This window comes from Podarcis bocagei (genome assembly GCF_964188305.1).
Source record: "Podarcis bocagei genome assembly, chromosome: 1".
Lineage (NCBI taxonomy): Eukaryota > Metazoa > Chordata > Lepidosauria > Squamata > Lacertidae > Podarcis > Podarcis bocagei.
Genome location: NC_138125.1, coordinates 99,347,530 through 99,370,874, shown reverse-complemented (window position 1 = coordinate 99,370,874; position 23,345 = coordinate 99,347,530). Strand labels below are relative to the sequence as shown.

The 23,345-nt window shown below is 38.5% G+C and overlaps 1 protein-coding gene across 8 annotated transcripts in view; it reads left to right on the top strand.

Moving 5' to 3' along the window:
- Positions 1–23,345, top strand: part of NCKAP5 (NCK associated protein 5) — a 548,005-nt gene that overhangs the window by 260,717 nt on the left and 263,943 nt on the right. For 7 of the 8 annotated variants that reach the window (XM_081199370.1, XM_081199369.1, XM_081199372.1 and 4 more), the window contains one exon: positions 1,803–1,936. In XM_081199370.1, the coding sequence (XP_081055496.1) occupies positions 1,803–1,936 (134 nt within the window). Of the gene's footprint in view, positions 1–1,802; positions 1,937–23,345 lie in introns of those variants that run through there. The other variant, XM_081199368.1, reaches the window with a different exon arrangement.

Genomic DNA, 23,345 nt, shown 5'->3' with positions numbered 1-23,345 from the left:
TATTATTATTATTATTATTATTATTATTATTATTATTATTATTATTATTATCTGTTGGAGGGTCAAAATAAAAGCTATGTATCAAAACCACCAGGAATTTATTGGAATTATGTATAATTTATTGGTGGGCAGGGAAAGGTTTCAAAGTCTCTTCTTCCAGTGACAAATTCTGTCCTGTAAAAGCCCCCTACATGTTCCATATATTTATTTTTTTGGATTTATATCCCGCCTTTCTTCCATCATGGTATATATTCTTCCAAGGTGATATACATATGTTTTCAGGCAGTCACCGATCTAGGCACCGACCAGACCTAGACTTGTTTATTTTCAGGAAGCTGGTAGCTTCACATCCCTTCAGACCACAATCCAGACTCCATAACCAGCAGTTATGGATTTATGAAATGCATGTCTGCCCCTTTAATAATGTGTAGCCCCATCCTAGCTACAGTTGATGAACTTCAGTATTTGCGGGTGGGTGGGGGCTTGTGGTTTTGCAAGATTATGACATTGGGAGATGCTAAACATTTTTATACTTACTCAAAGCTCTCTGTAAGTAACATTCTCAGTATCTTGCAGGATTGTGTTATGGGGTAGTAAGAATAAATATTAATTGGCCAATTTAATTAGAACACTAAATTTCTTTTATGGAACTGTGTTTTCCCATTTAAAAGCCCTCACTTCCAAGATTTTATGTGTGGCTAGCTAGACAGAAGTTCTCTGCTATCTGTTGTAATTCCCCATATTTTACCAGAAGTAAAATATCTTAGATATTTCATGTAATTCCTTATATACTTCTGGTGTGTTATCTGTTTGTTTATCTTTATGATATGTCTTTTAAGATCAGTTTTCTGACTTGTGATGCATGTATTTTTGGTTTCTTGCTTACTACGATTTTAAATTTATCATATAATAAGATGTAGAGCTGTAAGACTTACACTAATAATGGCTTAACACCAAGAAAGTTTTATTATTCTCTAATGAAACCATGTCTGTAATTTGGTGATACATTTTTCTAAGCATGTCATAAAATTTAGGTCAGCACCATCAGGCATACATCAAATCCTTTGGTAGGCTACAAATTGCACAACATTGTGTTTACAATTGTTTTTGAATAAGCATGTACACATAAATAGAATGCCTGGTGTGATCCCCCCCAGCATTCCCCTGAATTTCTAACTTTTTCATTATAATTTTGCAGCTGAACTTTTGATAAGCTATGTGTAGGACTCATTGATGCCACTACATTATGTATGTAAGAAGATGGATCAGGATAAAAGCTAACATAGTCCAGAATCCTATTCCCACAGTGAGCAACAAGATGCATATGGGGAGCTGGCAAGTGGGACTTGAATGCAATTAGTATTCAGAGGCACATTGCCTTTGACAGAGAAGGTAGAGCATAGGCATCATGGATAGTAGCTTTTGATAACTGTATTCCCCATGATTTTGTCTAATTTTTTAAAGCTCTCCAGGGGAACACCTTGTACCAGGGATAATAGCTTAACTGATGCACAGGAAACTGAGGTGGTGCTCCAGAAACCTGCTAAAGGACAAGAAACTACAAGAAGGAAGCAGCTCAGGGTTTTAGTTGTCTCTGTACTGATGTACAGAGTATGAGGAACAAACAAGAAGAACGTGAGCTTTTAATATAGGGTGGCAAATCTGACTTAATAGGCATTACCAAAACCTGGTGGACTGGAATGTAGAAATGGGGGTGGGGCATAACCTTTTTTGCATTGTGAAAGTTCTGTTGAAATTTGAAAGCATTGTTGAACAGTTTTGTTCTCCTGGTTTTTTTTAAGCGCGAGAAGCTGATACATGAGTTGGAGGAAGAGCGACATTTGAGACTTGAAAGTGAAAAAAAATTACGAGAAGTGACACTGGAATCTGAGCGCAACAGGGTTCAAATGAGAGGACTGCAGCAGCAGTTTTCCAGGTATGCTATTAATTTTTGACTCATTTTTTAAAATGTTCATGCACATATGGAAACAGTAAAAGTTTGAAGTTGTATCAAACTAAATTATTCTCAGAGACCCAAATGAAAGAAATGAACCTGTGCCATATCCATTAATTTCAATGGGTCTACTCCAAGTTGGACTAACATTGGCTACAACCTTGAATCCTGTCCTTGTCTACTTAAATGTAAGTTCAAATATGAAAGTAAGAATTGTCTCCAAGAAGCTGTCATCAGGACCCAGGCTGTAAGTCTGCAATCCTTAACAGAACTCTCTTCCTGAACCTAATTTAAATCTGCGAGAATGGGATTTACACAAACTAATTAGATGCACACTTGCAACATAAATGGCCATCTGGAGTATGGAAAACGTAAAAGAATGGTCCTGAACTTACTCATTTTCTTGATTAATAAATCCAATCTTTAATGTAGATGCAAAATACCTGGAGAAGCAAACCTAAACTTGTGCATGTTATGTGTCCTATGTACATTATTGCATGTAAAGGTGAAAGGACCAGCTTCAAATTAGTACACCAGCCACGAATAAGCTGCCATTAGTTTAAGTGAGATTACTGCCCCAGGCAGCAGTTGCATGGAGAAAGAAGTGTGTGTGTACTGTGTGTGTGTACATACGTGCGCCACACAGCTTACTCTGCATTCTCTTACTTGAACCTGTTGCCCTCAGGTGTATCCTGTTGCCGGTGCTGAAACAATATTCAGCCACCAGTCTAGTTACCTTCTGTATGTGTGTGTAGGAAGAGCATATTGTCTTTGCTTTGGGCAGTAAAATGTCTTGGACTGGCCCTGACACCATGTGCATCTTTACAAAGAGGAATAACATAGCAGTGGTGATTCATGCCCTGCCTACATCCCACTCAGTCTACTGCCATGAGTTCTTTGTGAGGCTGCTCTTTATTTGTTTAAAATATTGTTATTTGTTTTGCCATTTATCGCATCATATATATGCTGCCTTTTGTGCATAATAACAGTATATGAAAACACAATGAGACTCCAAAATTCATAACAAAACAGCAGCTGCTACATCAACAGCAAGTAGTTAAAAAGGATCCAGCTGCTATTAATGGCCAGCAAAAGGCCTCCAAGAATAAATGTGATTCCTGCGAGTACAGAAAAATGCATTAATGTGGGTGCTTGCCTCAGTTCAGAAGGGAGATTATTTCACAAGAACCACAGACATTCCAGGTCATGTTAGCCTTCACAAAGATACTTACACAGCCAATTACGGTAATTTGTGTTGTATGTGGAGAAGTTCTACTGTCTGGAAATTTCAGCTAGTTTAGTTGTAGTGGCTTTAGTATTAACCAGTGCAGCCTGCGTGGGACACATACAATGTCAAAACTGCGGTTACTTCACTGTTTTCCATTTAGTTTGACCATTTTTAAACCTTAAATGGTCTGAGGTTATACATGTTAAAATCCTCCTCAGAAACCCATGTCCATCTATTGGAAGCATGGGAAAAAGCTTTCTCTCTGATAGAAACAAGCTGCAGTGTGTACGCAGTAGGGGTGTTCTTGGTGGTCTTTAGGCATCAGGCCCTTCCAGCCCTTCTCCAAAGAACCTTTGGGGTAGTCTGTTCTTTTATCACAACTGATTGCTGCTCTTAACTGCAAGCTTTAATGAGTTAGATGAATATTTTTAATACTTAAAAGGCTACTTTGAATACAAGTGCTTATAAAACAACAGATAAAAAGTCCCATCTTAGAAACAGCATTTCCCCTTCAAGTTCACGCTGGATGGAATGTTTCTTCTAAGATACTCCTGCTGTGACATAGACATGTTTTCGTTCTATGAAAAAATAGACAGATTTAGCTGATTTATCAACTGGTGTTTCTTAATCATGCAATGGGCTTACTTTTAAATTTGTTTTTTCTGGGCTTTTATGATACTGTGACATTCAACAGTTCATAATATTTTGGGAGCTGATTTGGTTTTATTATTATTATTATTATTATTATTATTATTATTGAAAGGCAGCTTATAAATATTTGAATAAAATAAATATAAATGAGGTGACACTGTGCCTTGCACTTCTGGCATTTACCTGACAATAATAGAAAAAAAGAAAAATGGGAACCCACCAGCACTTGCAAGTTTCTGTTTCTAGGAAGAACTATTTGTTCTTGTCCATGCACTGCTTGAAATTCATTTGGTTAAAAATGTAAGGCCCGGGGCACCTTCTTCTCCGTCCCCCTCATCATCAAAGTATATTCAACCCATCTGTATAACAACAAAGCACTAAAGCATATGAAAATCTGTCAATTGCCCTTTTTTGTTTAGTGACAGTACAAAGCTGTCTCTTCATATGCTGAGAAAATGTTAACATATCATATAAGCTGTCAGTTTGAGTGCACAGGTCTTCCTGAATGCATGTGACTTTTGAAGCCAGGGGTGGTTTTCTTTTTTCTTTTTTCCACTTTGATTGACATTCCAACTCAGCAGTATCTCATTTCTGTTACCAACTCAGCAATATTTCTTCCTGAATGTTTTTATCATCTGAAATCCTTATTTTTAATGTATGTGTAAACCTCATATTAAAAATGGCACCGTGACTACAGCCACACTTTTTTAAGTGCCCGACTACTCAAGAAAATGTCTTTTTTTTAAAAGAAAGCCATGTGGCTTCAGTTTACGCTGTTGTTTGCATGTAGGTTTTACATGGTGTGCTTTCCATTATGCTTGACATTCCACACCACCACCATTACCATTCCGTTCATTATCCCATATTGTCATTGTTGGTGGTTGCTTTCATACAGAATCACGTTGGCCAGGTCTACTAAATCATCTTTTCCAGTATAGTGCTTTCTGATTGGTTTAAAATATACTAAGTGCTTCACATAGGTCAAGACAGCATTTTCCTGTTTCATTACATAAGAAGCAGCCTAACATTGAATCAAACCACTGGACCAGCTATCTTGGTACTGAAAGGCAGTGACTCTTCAGGGTTTCAGACAGGGGTCTCTCCCAGGCCCTTCTCTAAATGATTCTCTTTTAGCTCTACGAGGAGTTCAACTACTCTCTTTCTTGAGTTTTGTTTTGTATGTTATTTCAACCCAGCTGTCTAGTGGTATGTGCCGAAATGCCAAAGAAGACTCAGAAACATCTGAATGATTTATAGTGTTATTCCAACAAGAACATGAAGTTGTATGCAGGGTATAAATGGATTACATCGTTCATTTTCTGCACGGCCTTATTGTACCAAGTGCTTGTTGAGCAAACACGCTCTGCATAAGATCCATGCAAACGATCAGATGTTAGAGCATTGACTTTGGCTTTTTTTATTATTTCAATTACTATGTTATGCCATGGAAGGCAATAAAAGACATTACTACATTAACAGTCCCTCTGCAAACAGTTATTGAAGCTTTTTGTACTGGTGTTTTAAACTTTTCTTTTCAGTTTTAAACTAGAAAAAGCCAAGCATTTCAGTGAAGATGGCCTTAATGATAAGCATGTCATTGTGGGGGAATATCCTATGCATACTTACTTAGAAGTATGTACTGTGGTGTTTACTCCTAAGCCTTGCAGTTCAATTCTGTGCATATTTGCTCAAAAGTAAGTACCACTGTGTACTGTAGGGTTTACTTCTGGGTAAATCTGTGTAGGACTGCAGCTTGAGTTTTTAATAATACACAAGCAAAATGTAGGAAATCAATCACATTTGGGTTAGAGGCAGTCTGACAGATAATACGCGCTGTAATTCCAGTTTCAGTGTATGTTTCTGCTTTCTGCTGGTCACACTAAATATTAAACAAGGTTATGCCTGTCACTTCCAACAGGTGTGAACACAAACACTGTGAATTTGGTAACACATTACATAGGATGACAGCCTGTGTCAGCTTCAGGTGCAAACATCTTCAGATCTTTCCCATTGTAATTTTGATTCTCTCAGAGTTTGGTTTAGTGATGCTAGTGACATACTGTCAGCTTAACAGTGAAGAATTAATTCTAAGATTATTAGCGATAATGTGATAGTTTGCATTTATGGTGCTTTACTGTTTAAGAAGATTAGTCTGAAAAGCGATGACAAACCTAGACAGCATCTTAAAAAAGCAGAGACACCATCTTGCCGACAAAGGTCCGTATAGTTAAAGCTATGGTTCTCCCAGTAGTGATGTATGGAAGTGAGAGCTGGACCATAAAGAAGACTGATTGCTGAAGAATGGATGCTTTTGAATTATGGTGCTGGAGGAGACTCTTAAGAGTCCCATGGACTGCAAGAAGATCAAACCTCTCCATTCTTAAGGAAATCAGCCCTGAGTGCTCACTGGAAGGACAGATCCTGAAGCCGAGGCTCCAATACTTTGGCCACCTCATGAGAAGAGAAGACTCCCTGGAAAAGACCCTGATGTTGGGAAAGATGGAGGGCACGAGGAGAAGGGGACGACAGAGGACGAGATGGTTGGACAGTGTTCTCGAAGCTACTAACATGAATTTGACCAAACTGTGGGAGGCAGTGGAAGACAGGAGTGCCTGGTGCGCTCTGGTCCATGGGGTCACGAAGAGTCAGACATGACTAAACGACTAAAGAACAACAACAATAGAATGCCATTCTTTTTTTTTCTCAGCAAAGGTTTTTATCAGGCAGAATTACAGGAGTAAGCAATGGAAAGCAAGTCTATCAAGTCAGTTCTCAGTATCAAAACTAATGGTAGATCTCATGCTAAAGCAGTAGGCAGAGCCAGTGTGGTGTAGTGGTTAAGAGCGGTAGACTCCTAATCTGGGGAACTGGGTTCGCGTCTCCGCTCCTCCACATGCAGCTGCTGGGTGACCTTGGGCCAGTCACACTTCCTTGAAGTCTCTCAGCCCTACTCACCTCACAGAGTGTTTGTTGTGGGGGAGGAAGGGAAAGGAGAATGTTAGCCGCTTTGAGACTCCTTAAAGGGAGTGAAAGGCGGGATATCAAATCCAAACTCTTCTTCTTAGGCTACTTTTGTGTACTTTGACGTGACAGGCTGGGGCAGTATATATTTGGCTTGGGTATGGAGACACTTTGCTGCGTATTTACATCATTATGGTGCTTCCTAGGGTAGGATTGAAAGCACACTGTGCTGCCCACCAGGCAGTATGGTGAACAACTGCACTGTGTGCATGATCATGTGGATGGTACAGTGGTGTCAGGTCTAAACAATGAATTATATGGACCAAAAGCAAGCAATAAAATATATTATGTTGTTTTATGATTGCCTGAGATCTTACCACATAAGCTTAATTAGACGGTATGGCATCCCACATCTATGCACTGTCAGTATATCCCTATAGAATCTAGATAATAAAAGCCTATTTTAATTTGCATTTTCAGCCTTCCTTTCCCTTCTCAGTGGAACCTCAAACACTCATGAAAAACTCCAGTGAAAGTTGATGTGCTTTCCAGAGCAGTAGTTATCCTTAAAGAATTGCCGCTAGAAGGAAGAACAAGGTGCACATAGTCTTTTAAATGTATGAAATGTGAATGTGTACACAGTTGTCCATGGGTTTATTTATTTTTGCTAGCAGTGCACTTTTGTGATTACAGTGGTACCTCGCAAGACGAATGCCTCGCAAGACAAAAAACTCGCTAGACGAAAGGTTTTTCCGTTTTCGATTTGCCTCGCAAGACGAAATTTCCCTATGGGCTTGCTTCGCAAGACGAAAACGTCTCGCGGCTTTGTTTCCTTTGTCTAAAAACAAAGACATGTTTTGTTTATAAAGTTAATTTATTTTCCCTTCAATTTTTGAACTGCTCTTTACAGTATGTGTGACTTTAAAGAGCAGTTAATAAACTGTTGTTGTACCAAATTTGGCTTTGTTTCGACTTTTTTTGACCATAGGAACGCATTAATTGATTTTCAATGCATTCCTATGGGATTTCGTGATTCGCAAGACGAAAAATTCGCTAGACGACAAAAATTGCGGAACGAATTAATTTCGTCTTGCGGGGCACCACTGTACTGGCATTGCTCAGATCATCTGCTGCATAATAGCTAGAGATGAGTGGCGTTTTCTAAGGGAGTTTCTTTCCTTAAGGATTTTTGTTTTCTTTTAGGTGTAGCCCCTTCCTGCTAAATAATTCTGTAGGCTACTTCCATGGATGTGAGCTTAGTTCCAAGAAAATAAGTTGTGTATTTCTTCTGATATTCATAGATGAGGCTGTGGGGGGAGGGTAGGAAGTCTTCTTAGCTGGAAAGGATAAAACATTCATCAGAAAGAAAGTCTTGAAAACAACACACTACTTTGAAAAGGGAGAGAACAGGGAAGGGAGGGAGGGAGAAATAATGGTTTATCTTACCATCTGTCAGAGAACAGTATGATAAAAGATGGTACTATGCTTTAATGCTCAAAGTGACTTGGGGCATTCTTTATTTCATTGTGCTTTCCTTGCCTACTAGCTTTGGGGTTGTGCCCCACTGCTTTTGCATGCTTTCTAATAGCCTGGCTGGCTGCCATTGTTCTTAGCATTACCTTGTTTGTTGACACTAATTTTCCTGGACCTAGTATGAACTCTGCCCTGGACAGACGCCATCACAGAGCACATCCTGCCAAGACTTGCCTTCCCAGCTTTCATCCTGGTATTTGCTTCCTAAACACACATTAAGGAACGAGCAGATGTATCTATTTCAGTTTCTCTCAGTTTCTCATCTCCCCCCCACTCCAATCTATAGTTCAGTTCTCTACATTTCCACATCAGTTTTCACTTTCTTTTAAACTCCACATAAACACTTATCATCAAATTTCTCCTAATTATACAGAAATATGCCTGCATATTTTTTTTAAAAGCATTCCCTTGGTGTAATGTACATTTTTGCTTGTTATTTTACTACTAGATCAGTTTTATACACATATTACCCATGTAATGTATTTTTGTGCACATTACATGGCCGCAAAACAATACTGTAATATTTGGAGAAGGGTGAATTTGAAGGATGATTGTGCTTCCATTCCCACATTGTTTCAGAAAGTTTGGAATAGGTAGGTTTGCCTTTAAATGCAATTCAAATCAAATTTCTACCCTCTTTGTAATAATCTCTGATAGTGAACACAGCCACCAGTCATAAATCCAGGAATCAGAATTTCAGGCCAAAGCAACTTTAGTAGAGTAAACGTTGATTGCCATTGGTGAACATTTACAGTTTTAAGAGTTAAGGGATGGTAGCTGAAGAACCTTCCATTGGTTTGTAATGGAAAATAAGGATGTGAACTTTTGGTTAATGAGAAAGTGGTGTCCTATATGATTACTCATTTTATTTATTTTGCATGTACATCATCCTGGAGTGTATTACTTGGATGGAAGTGATAATCGTAATGCTTACATAGGTGCCTTTTAGGATTCCATAGCACCTGGTCTCATCTACATAAGCAGGAACATTGCTTCTTCAAGTATTTCTGACCCAGGAAGCTAGGAGGACATTGAACAAGCCAGTATTGTTACTGGCTACATTTTCAGTTCAGATGGGAAATTCCAAATATATATAGGAAGGTAGCCACTTCCAAGGCAGCTCACATCTTATTAAAACACAAAATACTGTAAGCATAAAATCAAAATGCAAAACTCCACATGTCTAAAAATATAATGCTACCAGCAGCTACATTGTCAGCAAAATAAAACAGAAGCAATCTCATTCAAAAGCTGACCAGACTAAAAAAAGTATTTAGGGTTCTCCTAAAAGTCAAAGTGTTTCATTTTTTTAAAGTATACATTTTGTATTATTGTATATGTGATTCCTTATTGTTGTATTTTCAGATATGTATATAAATATCTTATACTTTGTACAAATTAACCTATTATTCTGCCTGTTCAAAGTGTAAATAATGCATCTGTAGAAAATACATCTAAGAAATCTGAAGTCCAATTAAAGAAGTGGCTAATTTCTCCCCCCCCCCCCATTTTCAAAATAATTTTTATTTGGTTTTACAAACTTAAAATTATAATCATACCAAAACAAATCAAACAAAACAGTTACCAGTAAAAGATTCCCCCGAATCTCTGGACTTCCCACCTTCCCTTCCATGGGTTCTGTTGTTACCCCTTTTCTACTGCATATTTTTTCAATAATCCAAATATTTTTTATAACTCCAGTATATTCATAGTTCTCGTTACATTACAAGTGTTACTGCAGTCCTGCTAGTGTTTCCAGCTGCTTACAGTGGTTTTCTAGATAAGCTATAATTTTTCCCCATTCCTTATTAGCATTTTGGTCTTTCTGGTTTCTGAGCTTTCCGGTCAGTTTTGCCATTTCGGCATAGTCTAACAATTTAATTTGCCATTCTTCTCTGGTAGGGACATTATCTTCTTTCCATCACTGGGCTAACAACATCCGGGCAGCTGTCGTCACATACATAAAAAGTCTTTTTTGCTCCCTTGGAGCACCTTGTAGGTGCTGAAATAAGTGGCTAATTTCTAATACATTTTTGTCATCTTTGTTTTGCTTTCAGGAAGGGATACAATAGGACATGCATTTCAAGAATACTACCCATAGGCATATAAAAATGCAGTATTAGGAAGTTCAGTTTTAGCATGGAGATAAGCAACTGAGTAATAGGCCTTCGCTAGTCTGCTTAAATTCTTTACATGTTTTGAAAGCTTCTTTAAAGAGGTCCTGGGAAATGAGTAATATGTGTCTGCCGTGGGCAAAAACATAATAATTTACTTGCTTGGTTTCTAATTCTCTCTCTCTTTCCTTCTCCATTCTGTGTTTGAAAGTGAACATTTAGTATTGGCTCAACCCTATCATATCATTACTCTGGCAATCTTGTCAATTGGTAACTAGATCATAGATCCACAGAATAAAGAGAGTGGGTGTGTTTTTTTAACACACACACACACACACACACACACACACGGGAGAGACTAACCAATAGGTTGATAATTACACAAGCTTCAGTTTGTATTGAAATCTTCATCAGGCAGAATGCATTCTAAATACCTAATAAACCAAGCATAGAAACTTAAGTTACGTATCTGAGGACCAAGCTAGATGTTACACAGCAAGAAGTGTGTACCAGTCGCCTGGTGTGTCTCTGTATGTATGTTTAATAAAGTGTGTCAGGGTAAAGCAGTGAGATATGAGCAGAATAGCACAGAGCACAGAGAAATATCTCCTTAACTCTTTCTCTTCTGTTAAAGTTTGTTCTCAAATTGCTGTGCACTCCCAGGAGAAAGCATAATAGTGCTAGTATATACTAGTAGGTGGAAAACATCTTGGGTGCTAAACTTGGAATGGGAAATAACCAGCGTGAAGCAGCGTCTTCTCCCTGACAAAGCCTGACCTGGCTGCCAATTAGGTGTATACATGCGGAAAGCAATGGGTGCAGGTTTTTTAAATGCGGAGCTAGTGGTGGAGTCCAGCGTAGTGCTAAGTTTCTTGTTCAGTCAGCACAAGGATTTCTGCTTGTGGAATAGCACTGTATTCTCCCTGTGTGTCCCCTAAATCTATTCTAGAGTTTTCCCCAACCCTCTGGAGCAGATTTGGGCATGGCAGCTTATAGGTAGAACAGAGAGAGAAGGTCCTGTTTTGCAGGTGGAAATCCTTGTATTGACAGGATTTGATACTTGAATGTAGGTCTGCTTCTGACCACCCTCCTAATTTTTCTATGCTGTCAAACCTATGCAGGCTATTAAGAAAACATATTTCTGTAACAGTTAGTTGATGGTCTCTAATTTTCAATTTTTATGTGGTTTTGCTATTGTAAATAGCTTTGTTATTTTTTATGATATAGTGGTTTATAAATAAATGAAATAAGCGTCTAGAGTGCCAAAGGTTTCCCATCCTTCATCTTGTTTTCTCTCAGACTTGTGTCTGTCCTCGGCCTAGCTATTCTTGTCTGTCTTCTCAGTGCCACCTGCAGACACTGAAGCCTTACCCACTCAGGTGTCTGAATCTGCTTGGCTCTGGCAGTGAGTGACACAAGGGCCAGTCAACCAGTGCTGTATACAGTTCAGCTTCAAGAAGGAGAAGGTGTGTGTGTTGATTTTTTACTTATATAAGTGCTCACCTGTTATATTCTGCATAAGTTCAGTTTCTGCTATGAGCCTAAACCAAAGAAGAAATGTCAGGAGAGCAGTGAATCGGCTTTCCCCCCAATGGGGGTCTGTTCCTGTTGAATAATAATAATAATAATAATAATAATAATAATAATAATAATATATTATTTATATCCCGCCCATCTGGCTGGGCTTCCCCAGCCACTCTGGGCAGCTTCCAACAAAATATTAAAATACAGTAATGCATCAAACATTAAAAGTTTCCCTAAGTAATAATAATAATAATTTAATAATAAAAAACTTACATAATTTAAAGCATTTGAAATTTATAAGAAAAAGAAATAAGAATTTATTATTTTCTGGAGCTATTGAATGTTTTGAACACAACTTTGTAAAGGTTAAAAAGAAATAATAAAAGTTTGACCTTATGAAAACAGACAATCTTCAAGTCCTCCAGGTTCTCAAACAACAAAACAAAACAAAGCTTAAACCTTTTATTTGCCAATATAATTGTGTCACATCTTGGTTTCAGACTCTCATGTAATATCTTTCAAGTTCCTTTTGCCAGTAATACAGAGAGTTTTCCATAATAGGAAATGGGTGTAGCGCCAGAGCAGGAGAATCATATACTGAACATGTGTTGCTGTAGCATTTCTTCATGTTTCATCTAACATAGCTCATATTCACACACTGACACATTCTTCTTGTTGTCGTTTTTTAAAAAAAGATTATTTTGCCAGACAAGTAAGTACCTTAGTCACAAAGATGAGCAAAAAATAAAATGTTCTCCTAGTCTTTCAAATCCAAAATTCTTTTGTAATCATACTGTCTAGTATTGGTTTCCTCTGGGGCATGGAAATCCTTTAGACTTGTCTAAGTGTCTAATTCTTGAGTCACCCTCAGAATTATACCCGCAATCTCTGCATAATGCCAGTGTCACATCAGAAAATATTCACAGGTTAAAATAAATGGTTTTCATTCAAAACCATGAGCTTTTCATTATTGTATGTGTATAATAAATTCAAAGCCAGCATAAATTTATATGGCTTACATTGGTAACACAGTACAATCACAGTCTGCACATTGTGGGTCATGGGCTAGCCTTGGAATACTTTACAGTTGCCAGAATATATGTCAAGTTGCATGGAGCCAGAGATTTTTCCGGTTTCAGCAACTCCTTCATTTCTCAAAAGACATACAAATGAGATGCCTGTGATTCTAGATCAGATGTGACTTTTGTGGGCAGAGATGCATGTATACAGCCTGGAGGTTCATCATCATTAAGCTCATTAGTTGCTTTGTGCTACTGTCTCAGATCAGATTTAATAGTAAAATACGGCATATGGAAGCCAAAATAATTAAAATAAGTAGTTTGAGATAACCAGACCATGTGATATGTGCTTCCAAAGATTCAGCCTTAACTCTTTGACATATAGTCTGTTATCAAGCTAAATAATGACTGAATCAGTCCTATGGCTATTTTTTTTAATGCTCTCCACTTTATTTACCTGGCAAATATGTACAATAATAATTTATTATAATAAATTATAATAATAATTTCCTCAGCCACACTGGGCAGCTCCCAATCAAGTGTTAAAAACAATACAGCATTAAATATTAAAATATTAAATATTAAAAACTTCCCTAAACAGGGCTGCCTTCAGATGTCTTTTAAAAATAAGATAGCTGCTTATTTCCTTGACATCTGATGGGAGAGCATTCCACAGGGCGGGCGCCACTATCGAGAAGGCCCTTGTCTGGTTCCCTGTAACCTCACTTCTTGCAGTGAGGGAACCACCAGAAGGCCCGCGGCACTGGACCTCAGTATGTTTGCCAGTGCAGAATCGTACAGCTCTATACCTAGACTGCAGATAAATAGAACTGTAAATGTTCTATTGTCTGAAACAAACATTGGTTGTAGCTCATGGCTTAGCTTCAGGCAGCAAGACCACAACAGTACTGGAGAAGAAGTGTAGCTGCTTTCATTTCCTCTCTAAGAAATTGTGCACTCGTGCTAAGCTGTGGATTGGCTTAATGCTGTGTGTGAGCTGGTTCAATTTGTCCTGTAAGAGAGTATAATGATGTGCTACTGGGGATAGAAACTATACAAAAATGAGTGTAAAAATCAAGTATCCATCGAGCCTGATATTTATTACAAGTTTGATGTGTTTCATGACAATACATATGAGTTTGGTGACAATAATATTTTCAAATTTATCCTTGTCAGTCTTCCACATTAATTGCTTTGGCATCTCCAGAAGATGGTTGGGTTATTTTTGTAAGACTGTAGTGATACATGAGCAATTTATAGACTTTGCTTAATCTGTTGCTTCAGGGGTTTTTTGTGACCTTAAAAAGTAGAGAAGCTATAGGAAAAAAATACACCGTGGATAAATATGATGGTGTTCTGCCAATACCATCCTGTAAGGCAGAATGCATGGTCAACACTGCAGAAAAAGTCTTGAGCGCAGAAGACAAAGGGCAGTGTGAGTGTTCCATTTAATTGACTTAAAGAAGCTATAACATAGCAAGAGGCTTAAACTACTTAATTGCTACTTTGGTTCAGACTTCCCTAAAAGGATTAGTGACATTTGGCAGTATCCAACTAAACAGTTCTGCCCTTGCAAGAGCTTTTAGCTGCAGAATGGAATTTCCTGCACACCCACTCCCCAAATCTGCTGCACAGTATTCGGAGGAAACCCTGGACAGAGTTAGAGTGGGGCATGGGTAGTGGAGGAGAGGACTTCAAGTATGCAGCTTTAAAGTCCTTCCCCCTATCCTCGCTCCTGCATCATGGGGGACACCAAACCCCATAAATTGCTAGCCCCCTCTGCTGAGTTAATCCCCTGGCCTCTTGTCAGAGCTCTGCCAATGCCTAATACCCTCTCATGTTCTTGTATATTCAGAGATAGCCCATGGATTGTTTTGAATATATTTTTAATTTTATTTTAAGCAGCTTGCACATCTGTTGGTTTCTAAAGCAGACATACATTATCACAGTGCACCAGCTTATTGTGTATGGGCACCAGTATTAAATGTGCATTTCAAGGCTGTGTGTACATCCCTACCTTTGTTGAGTTTGGGTGATCTACCCTACCATTATTTCTGCAGAGTTTGGGTGCATCTACCCTACCATTATTTCTGCAGTGGACAGGAAATTGGGTAGAACTGGACATAACAGAGGTTCAGGATTAATGTTGATGCTCATGGAACAATGTATGCATTAAACTGGCTGGATTATAACTTCAAGCATCAGCAAGAGTAGGAAACCTCAAGTTGGATTTAGCTAAACAGTAGTTCTTGTATGCATGTGGGAAGAATTCTGGTGCATGACTCTTGGTGAGGCAGTTTTATCTACAAACCATGTCGAGACAACTTAATCTCATTTTTTGATTGGATCATGAGCTTAACAACTGAAGGAAGTGTGATGTGCTTAGTGCAGCTTGACTTTATTCCAGAATTTGACATGGTCCTACATTGTGTTCTCATGGGGCAATTCACATTTCTCTAGCTTTCCTTTATGCTGCAGAAACAAGATACATAACAGGTGCCTGCAGGAATAACACTGTGGGGACGTGTTTTTGTCAGATCTCTCTAGTTTAGCTACACTTGGTTTGGATTATGATTTGGTTTGATTCAAGTCTCTGAAGACAACGCTTAATTAATGAATTAAATTTGAAAGGAAGCATTCTTGTTCTGGCCATCATTTATGCAAACCTGCTAGAAGATGCAATTTACTTTTGTGTTGTTGTTGTTTTTAATGAAATGGTCTAACTGAGAAGGTAATACAAGTAAGGTCAATATTAGAAATAGGCTGCCTAGCATATTGCCACATTTTTGGTTGTACACTTGAACATTTGATAATCACTGTTAGAAAGTACATATACCCAGATTATTATACAGTAGTCTACCAACTGCACAGGCTGGCTACTGTCAAGACTAATAATTGGCTTCTGGCCTATGTATCAGTTAAATATAAGGCATAAAATAAACTGATAGCACTTCTTACATTCAGTCTTAAGGAATTTACGGTGCTGATGGTTCTCTGACGTTTTGTCCTTTTCCTTGAGACTGCAAGTTTCATGCCGAACCAGAAGCTTTTGGGTGCTGCTTTCATTGTGCTGCTGCCTTTTGTATGACCCGCTGCACACTGATCCCAGAATAGTACTGGAAGAACATTCTGCAGCATGGAGCTGCACATTTCCAGATGCACACTAGATGTATACTGCATATATGACATGGATTAGTTGAGGTCTGCATCATGGTGGATGACACCTTATTTTTTTAGTTTAGGAAGTTAACAAATTTGGGAGTTTGTTGTCTTGGTTGGGTGCTATACATTATGTAAGTCACAAGATTTGCAGGCCTGTCCTAGTTTAAGCAGATCAGATCAGACAGACAGCAGGGCTTGCCATAAATATTTTTTTCTGCTAAAAGTTTTATCCCACTACATATTTTGAGTCTTTTTACTCCTAAGATAGCAATGTGGGACAAACTACATTACTGTTTCTCTTTTACCTTTATTGACTTGAGGAAGACCACATCAGAACAGTAAAAATACAATTTAGGGGGAAATACAAGTCAGCTGGGTATGTTTAGTCTGGATTAAAGATGACTGAACAAAATTGTAATTGCAGACTAGTGTATAATGTAAAGGATGTTCAAAAGCAATGAGACATTTTCTCTCCTTAAGTAGGCAAGAAAGCAAGAGTAATTATCCAAGCCAGTGAGATTAATCCAAGACTCTATAATTGCTAATTAAAAATGGCATGTACATAAAAGGGCGACAGGGTTATATTTAGGTCTAAATAGAAAAGATTTTTTTATGAGAACATTAGTAATTGAAAAAATACAGTAGGAATTATGCAACTATCAGTAGAACTATAATAAAATATGTATTCACCCTTTGGGAGCTAATCAAATTACTTTACAAAGATTAGGGGAAGTCTATAGGGCTGTAACATTAGCTAGGCCAAGATACAGCTAATCTTGAAACCATTTTAAACACTAATTTTAGGACTTCATTGAATTTGAAGGCTGCACTCCCGCATGTGTTAAGTCTGCTTATATCGTATAGAAGAGTATAGAATTTTAGGAATCTAACTGTGTGCCATGTTAGCAATTTCGCTGCCAGTGGCAAGTGGTGGGTTTTATCTTAGAGTTAGTTAATACATCAGAGGTCATAATGAGGTACCATCTCAATAAAAGGTTAATGTAAAGTGTGGAAAAGTTAGGGTTACTCACACCAGAGAGGAAATAACTTCCTTTGTAAAGTATTAGAAAGCATAATTAAAGCTAGAACTACTGACCATATGGAAAAGGTGTGGGGAACCTCTGGCCCTCTATGGCCATTGACCATGCCTACTAGGTTGATGGGAGTCATAGTTCAGCAACATCTGGAGGGCCGAAGGTTCCCCCATATATATATCACATGATATCCAAAGTAGGAGAGCCATGTTGAATCAAACTAAGGGCCCATCTAGATCACCATCCTGTTCTTAAAGTGGTCAGTCAAATTTCTATGGGAAGCCCTGAGTGCAGCAGCTCTCTTCCCATTTACACATCCCTGCAACTGGTATTCAGAGGCATACTGCCTCCACTAATGGAGGTAGCCATCATGGCTAGTTGCCATCAATAGCTTTATGAATTTGTCTAATCTTTTCTTAAAAGCTATCAATTAAAGCGGGCCATTACTGAAGAACAGCAGGGTGGTTGGCCATTGGACCCACTATTTGTCTTGTCTCCTTAATCCGCAGGAGCCTATCTTTACATGCAGGGGAGGTCAGAGAGCATTGTATATACTGGTACTTGGTGATGCACAGAAGCTAAAAGACTTAAAATAAAATGTTAACGGTAATTAACAATATGAAAAGAATTTCAGAAATGGAACTTCCCTCACCCGTAGTGAAATACATCACAATAGATGAATTGTTGTGATTGAAGTTTTTAGATAAAAACTTTCACTTTGAAATTTGGGGTGTTGGGAGCAAAAGAGGACTGAAATCCCCATTGAAATTCGATGAAATGGTGGTAAGCCACCATTCCCCACCACATCCCCCAAAAATGTGTTCCTAGAATAGTGATGCTTGTTGATGTAGTTTTACACTAGTATGGATCTCTGCTTGATAATGCAATCTACAATTTTTTAGATGAAATGAAATGGTGATAAGCCACCATTCCCCACCACATCCCCCAAAAATGTGTTCCTAGAATAGTGATGCTTGTTGATGTAGTTTTACACTAGTATGGATCTCTGCTTGATAATGCAATCTACAATTTTTTAAGCCTATATGTCCACATCAGTATCATTCTATTTTGATGGATGGATGCTGTTGTAGTTAACTTTTCCTGTACTCCCCAATTTCACTGAACATATTTACCGACAATTCCAGAATCTGTCTCCTAGTTTCATTATATTAAGGTTGCAAAATTGGAACGGGAATTTTGACTCAAGTTTAGCAAAGGAAGATAAAAAGGAGGTCTGCTAAAGACATAAAGAGGGAAAGTTCCAAGCATGAAGGTGCATGACAGAGAATTCACTCACAGAGGGGGTGGGGACAGGTTCTATTTTAGATGGGTAACTGCTTGAAAATGCACCAAGCAGAGGGCAGAGTAAAGGGATGATAGCTTCTCAGTGGAGGGAAGAAAGCATTGGCAAACTCAGATATTGTCCAATTACTTGATCCAGATGGCTACTTAAGGATCTTCAACCAAGGGATCTTGTCAAAATGGTGAGTGACACTGAGTTATTCAGCGTGATGAATTCTGAAGCACCCTGTGAAGTACTTCCAAAGGATCTCTCTAATAGGTGAATGGGCAGCAAAAGAACAGATGAGTTTCAGTTCAATTATGCATTATGACCTAAACAAATCACATATATGTTCATAGTGTTTAAGGTTTTAGCTGGGCTTTGGCTCCCTAGGAAAGAGATGTTTTTGTGATGGAATATTCACATAAAATAAGAAACTCAGTGTGATCATGTCACTTAAGTGTTTTCCTGTGGAAGAAGAATGAAGCGATCGGAGCTTTTTTGCTTGGAGAAAAGTTGACATGATTTGAGAGACTAGATAGAGATATAAAACAGCGTATGGTAGCTAAAGTAGAATTGTCCTTTAGCATTCAAACAGGGGGGTTAACAAATTAAATAGGCTTGGAAGTAGATTCAGGATATGCAAAAGAGAAACTTCTTTTCATTCCACAAGGTGATTAAGGCAGCTTACAAACAAAAAAAAGTAAAATAAATTCATATGCAAATACAGTATAAAAACTATATAAAAACTGCAACCAGCAAAAGAATCAACAACAGTAAAAGATCAACAGTTCATTGGACAAAATATGGGAGTAATAAATAGGTAGGCACTACACAAATGTTTCTTTGTAGAACACCATCTTAAGCATCATCACTGAAATGTTCTATTCTGAGGTGCCATCCACCTAATCTCTGAAGACAGGGAAACGTGGAACAGAGTCTCAAATATTGATTTCATTTAATGGGAAGGTTTGTGCAAGAGAAGGCAGTCTTTCAGGAAAATTATGGATTTCATGGCCACAAGATATACTGATGCCCCCTGGTTTCAAAGACTAGTTCAAGGATTGTAAACCAATCAACTGCTATTAGCCATAGCAGGTTTTTAAAAAGTATTTTTTTATATAGATAAAAACCAACAAAAATTGCAACTATATAATAACAGTACACCAGAAATATAAGGATATACAATCTGACAGCCCTGCCCAATGCGACTAAAGCCAACAGTTTTAAAAGTAGACAGCAGTATCTACTAAATTACAGTGTATAGAAAGACACACCACACTATTAACCGTAATGGTGATTGCTAAATGAAGCAATACTGCCTCTGAGTATTGGACTTGCAATGTATGTTAGCAGCCAAGTATGTTTTATTGGAAACTGGTTGTAAGCTAGCCACACTGTGATGTTCTGTAGAGTCCAAAACAGACTGTACAGGAACACAGGAGGGACAGACAAACTTGCAAAGCAGAAGCTTGCCCTAGTGGTGGAGTGTGGCTAGACTGCTAGTTATCAGAGTGAACTGGTGCCAACATGGAGTGGAACCCTTGAGTCTGTTCAGAAAAATGAACAGAGAGAGGGTGCAAATTTATCTTGTCAGTGTTTAGAGGGGCCCCTTTCACAGTTTAACAAACAACAACAGGCCTGGGGAACAATATCTGCTGTTTTCATTGCTCATGCTACGCTAGATGAAGTTTTAAATAAATTAGTATGGGATCTCTCATGTTCGGTTTAAACAGAAATCGATTAACCTATGAAGAGCCAGGATCTGAACTTCTGAGTAGTTGGTAAACCTGATGAAATGTAATATTTAACCCAACTCACAGTGGAAAAAAGTAGAGTGATTAAAATTTAATGTATGGTCAAGGAGGCTTGTGGAGACAGTATGGTAGTTTGAGGAAGAACTGAGGAAACTTTCTCAGAATTGTAATTATGATTAAACTCTGATGCCGATGTTAAGGGACTGTGTACTATGTGGAAGTAATGATGAAAAATGCAGAGACTGATGTCTGAACAACAGTTAAACTTTCGCTTTTCTTCAGAATTGACCCTGGCTCAGAAATCAACAAGTAAATCTATATGAAATTTACAGACCTTCCAAGTGTCTCTATTTTCCAGGGACAGTCCTGGATTTATAGAAGTCATCCTGGTATCTGATCTGATCCCACAATGTTCCACTTTTCCTTAGGACATCCCTATTTACACCAGAGAAATGTTGGAGGGTATGTGACCACCGAGCCAAGGAAATAAGTAACTATGCAACCTTTAGAAGAAATCTGAAGGCAGCCCTGTATAGGGAAGTTTTTAAGTGTTTAATGTTTCATTGTGTTTTTTATGTGGTGGAAGCCGCCCAGAGTGGCAGGGGCAACCCAGTCAGATGGGTGTGGTATAAATAATAAAATGATGATGATGATGATGATGATGATGATGATGATGATGATGATGGAATAAGGTGTCCCTATTTTCACCGGAGAAATATTGGAGGGTATGAATTTAGAGGCACCACTCCTGGAAACATGGGAATGGGGAAAAGTCCACAGGTGATAATGTTTTTTAAATGCATAAACATACCTGAAGAAGGAGATTTGCATGCCCTGTGGAGGAATGCCTGCAGATTTAAAAATGTGAAATACCACCGTTGTGGTCTGACAGTTTAAATTAGAAGAATACGCAGCTTTAAATAAAAGGGTGCACCTATATCAAACAATGTGAAAAGCAATTTAATTCTCAAAGAATTCCCGTGTATTAGAGGAGACAAATCCTGAAAATGATGAAGTGTGGCCTATACTATCTACAGTGTAAATGGAACCATAATCCCTAGGGATTGTTGTATTGGATACGAACAATAAGGAGGTAGCATTTGAGCTGACTTAATGACTCAGACATCATATAAAGACTTATGGAAACACAGAGGGGCATTTTCAATGCAAAACAGCAAGCTAGAATTGCATAAATATAACAGAAGAAACTCATTTAAGTTACTAGAAACCAGCAATGTGACTCTTTTCATACGACAAAGTGAAGGCCAATAGGGCTGGCTGCACCATTAGACAAAGTGAGGCAATAGCAGCATGTGGTAGATGCTGGTGGGCAGTAGCAAAGCCCCCCAAGCTATTTTCCTGAACCCCCTGGCTGTTGCTCTGTGCTGGAGATTAGAGCTAAGCGTGCCATAGGCTTGTCTTTTACTCCCTAAACTAGTTTTCTACCCTCATGTGCAGTGGAGGACACTGCCCTGTTGCCATCATTGAAGTCAGAGTCAACATCCAGTCGTGCAGACTTCTGTACATGGAATGGGAGGGGATGCCATATTGCATTGCCTCAGACAGCGAAATACCTTGGGCTGGCCCTGAAGGCCAAAGTTGGCAGGATGGCCCTTTCAAGCTGTTCTCGGCCTTTTGCAAAGAATAAAACTGATGATATGTTGGAGATGAACTGAAATTTGGTTTGTTTGTTTTTTTAAAGAAAGCGTTCTGAGTGGGTTCTCCCCAAACTATTGGAGGATATTTCTGCAATGTTGGCAGGAGTGCAGCTATTAAGTGGGGCAGGAGCCATACCTATTAACACCTCATGTTAGCTGAGAATTCAAAGTTGATGTTACTATAACACACACACACACACACACACACACAGAGAGAGAGAGAGAGAGAGAGAGAGAGAGAGAGAGAGAGAACTATTTTAATACTTATTTAATTTGAAGTTTATTCTGCAGGTACTATATTCAATGGAGAGATTAGGCCAAGGAATTTTTGGTGTACTAATCACAGAGGGTTACAAAAGGAAAATGTGTACGAAATGTAGTAGGACTTTTGAGCAGGTTAAAGAGAAATGGGTGAGTGATTATATTTTATAACTACTACTCTTTCTTCTTTGGCGATCACTCGTAGCCGAGGATGATTGTCATCCATAAACATGGTTTTAACAGTGAGCCCGTAGGTGACTGTGGAGGCCGGTTCTGGATCCACAATGGGGACATAGGTTTCTGGGTGGGAGTTGATCATGGTGAGGGTTTGCCAAGCGTGCCTTCCTCTTAGTACATTTCTCTCTTTCGTCCTGAGTTCAAGTGTTTTCAAAGGCCATGACACCTTTGGTAAGGGCTGTTCTCCAATTGGAGTGCTCGCAGGCCAGTGTTTCCCAGTTGTCGGTGTTTATACTACATTTTTTTAGATTTGCCTTGAGAGAGTCAAGGCATAACTACTACTACTACTGGCATAACTCAAGGCATAACTACTACTACTACTTTTTTGGGCTCTTATGCCTAATAATGCTTCTGAGCAGTCAGAGAGACAGACTAAGGTTCTTCAATTAATGCAGAAGGTTTTTGCCTAACTTATCAACAGTTCTCTATTCTCTGTATAGCTTGATTAAGAAAAATGTCAAGTGGATTTGGGGATTTTCTGATGAAAAAGCTTTTGAGAACTCTTAAGTAATTACTATAGACCTCAGATGTTCTGCTGTACTAACAGCCTAATAAGGAGTTGGTTTTGACTCATGATGCTTCTTCTGGGAAGGAGATGCTGTCAGCTCAGTGGACTGAATATAGATCCAATAAAGCCATAGGATTTGTGTTATGAATGGTGACAAGTATCCAACCAAGTCATACTTAGAGTAGACCCATCGAAACCAATACACTTAGGTTACTTTATTTCATTGGGTCTACTCTTGGGGACGACTAACATTGGCTATCACCTCTTGCCGCTTGCTAAATGCAGGTATTCACAATTGAGCTAGAAGGGAGTGGGTGTTACATTTGGAGTACAGAAATGTTATACAGGTAGAGATAAATTTACAAATTGGACTTAGCAGAAACCCCTGATTTCTTTATTTAGTAGCATTGAAGTAGTTCCAGAGGTGGGATGTGCTCTTGGGGCCTATGATTATGTAATTGT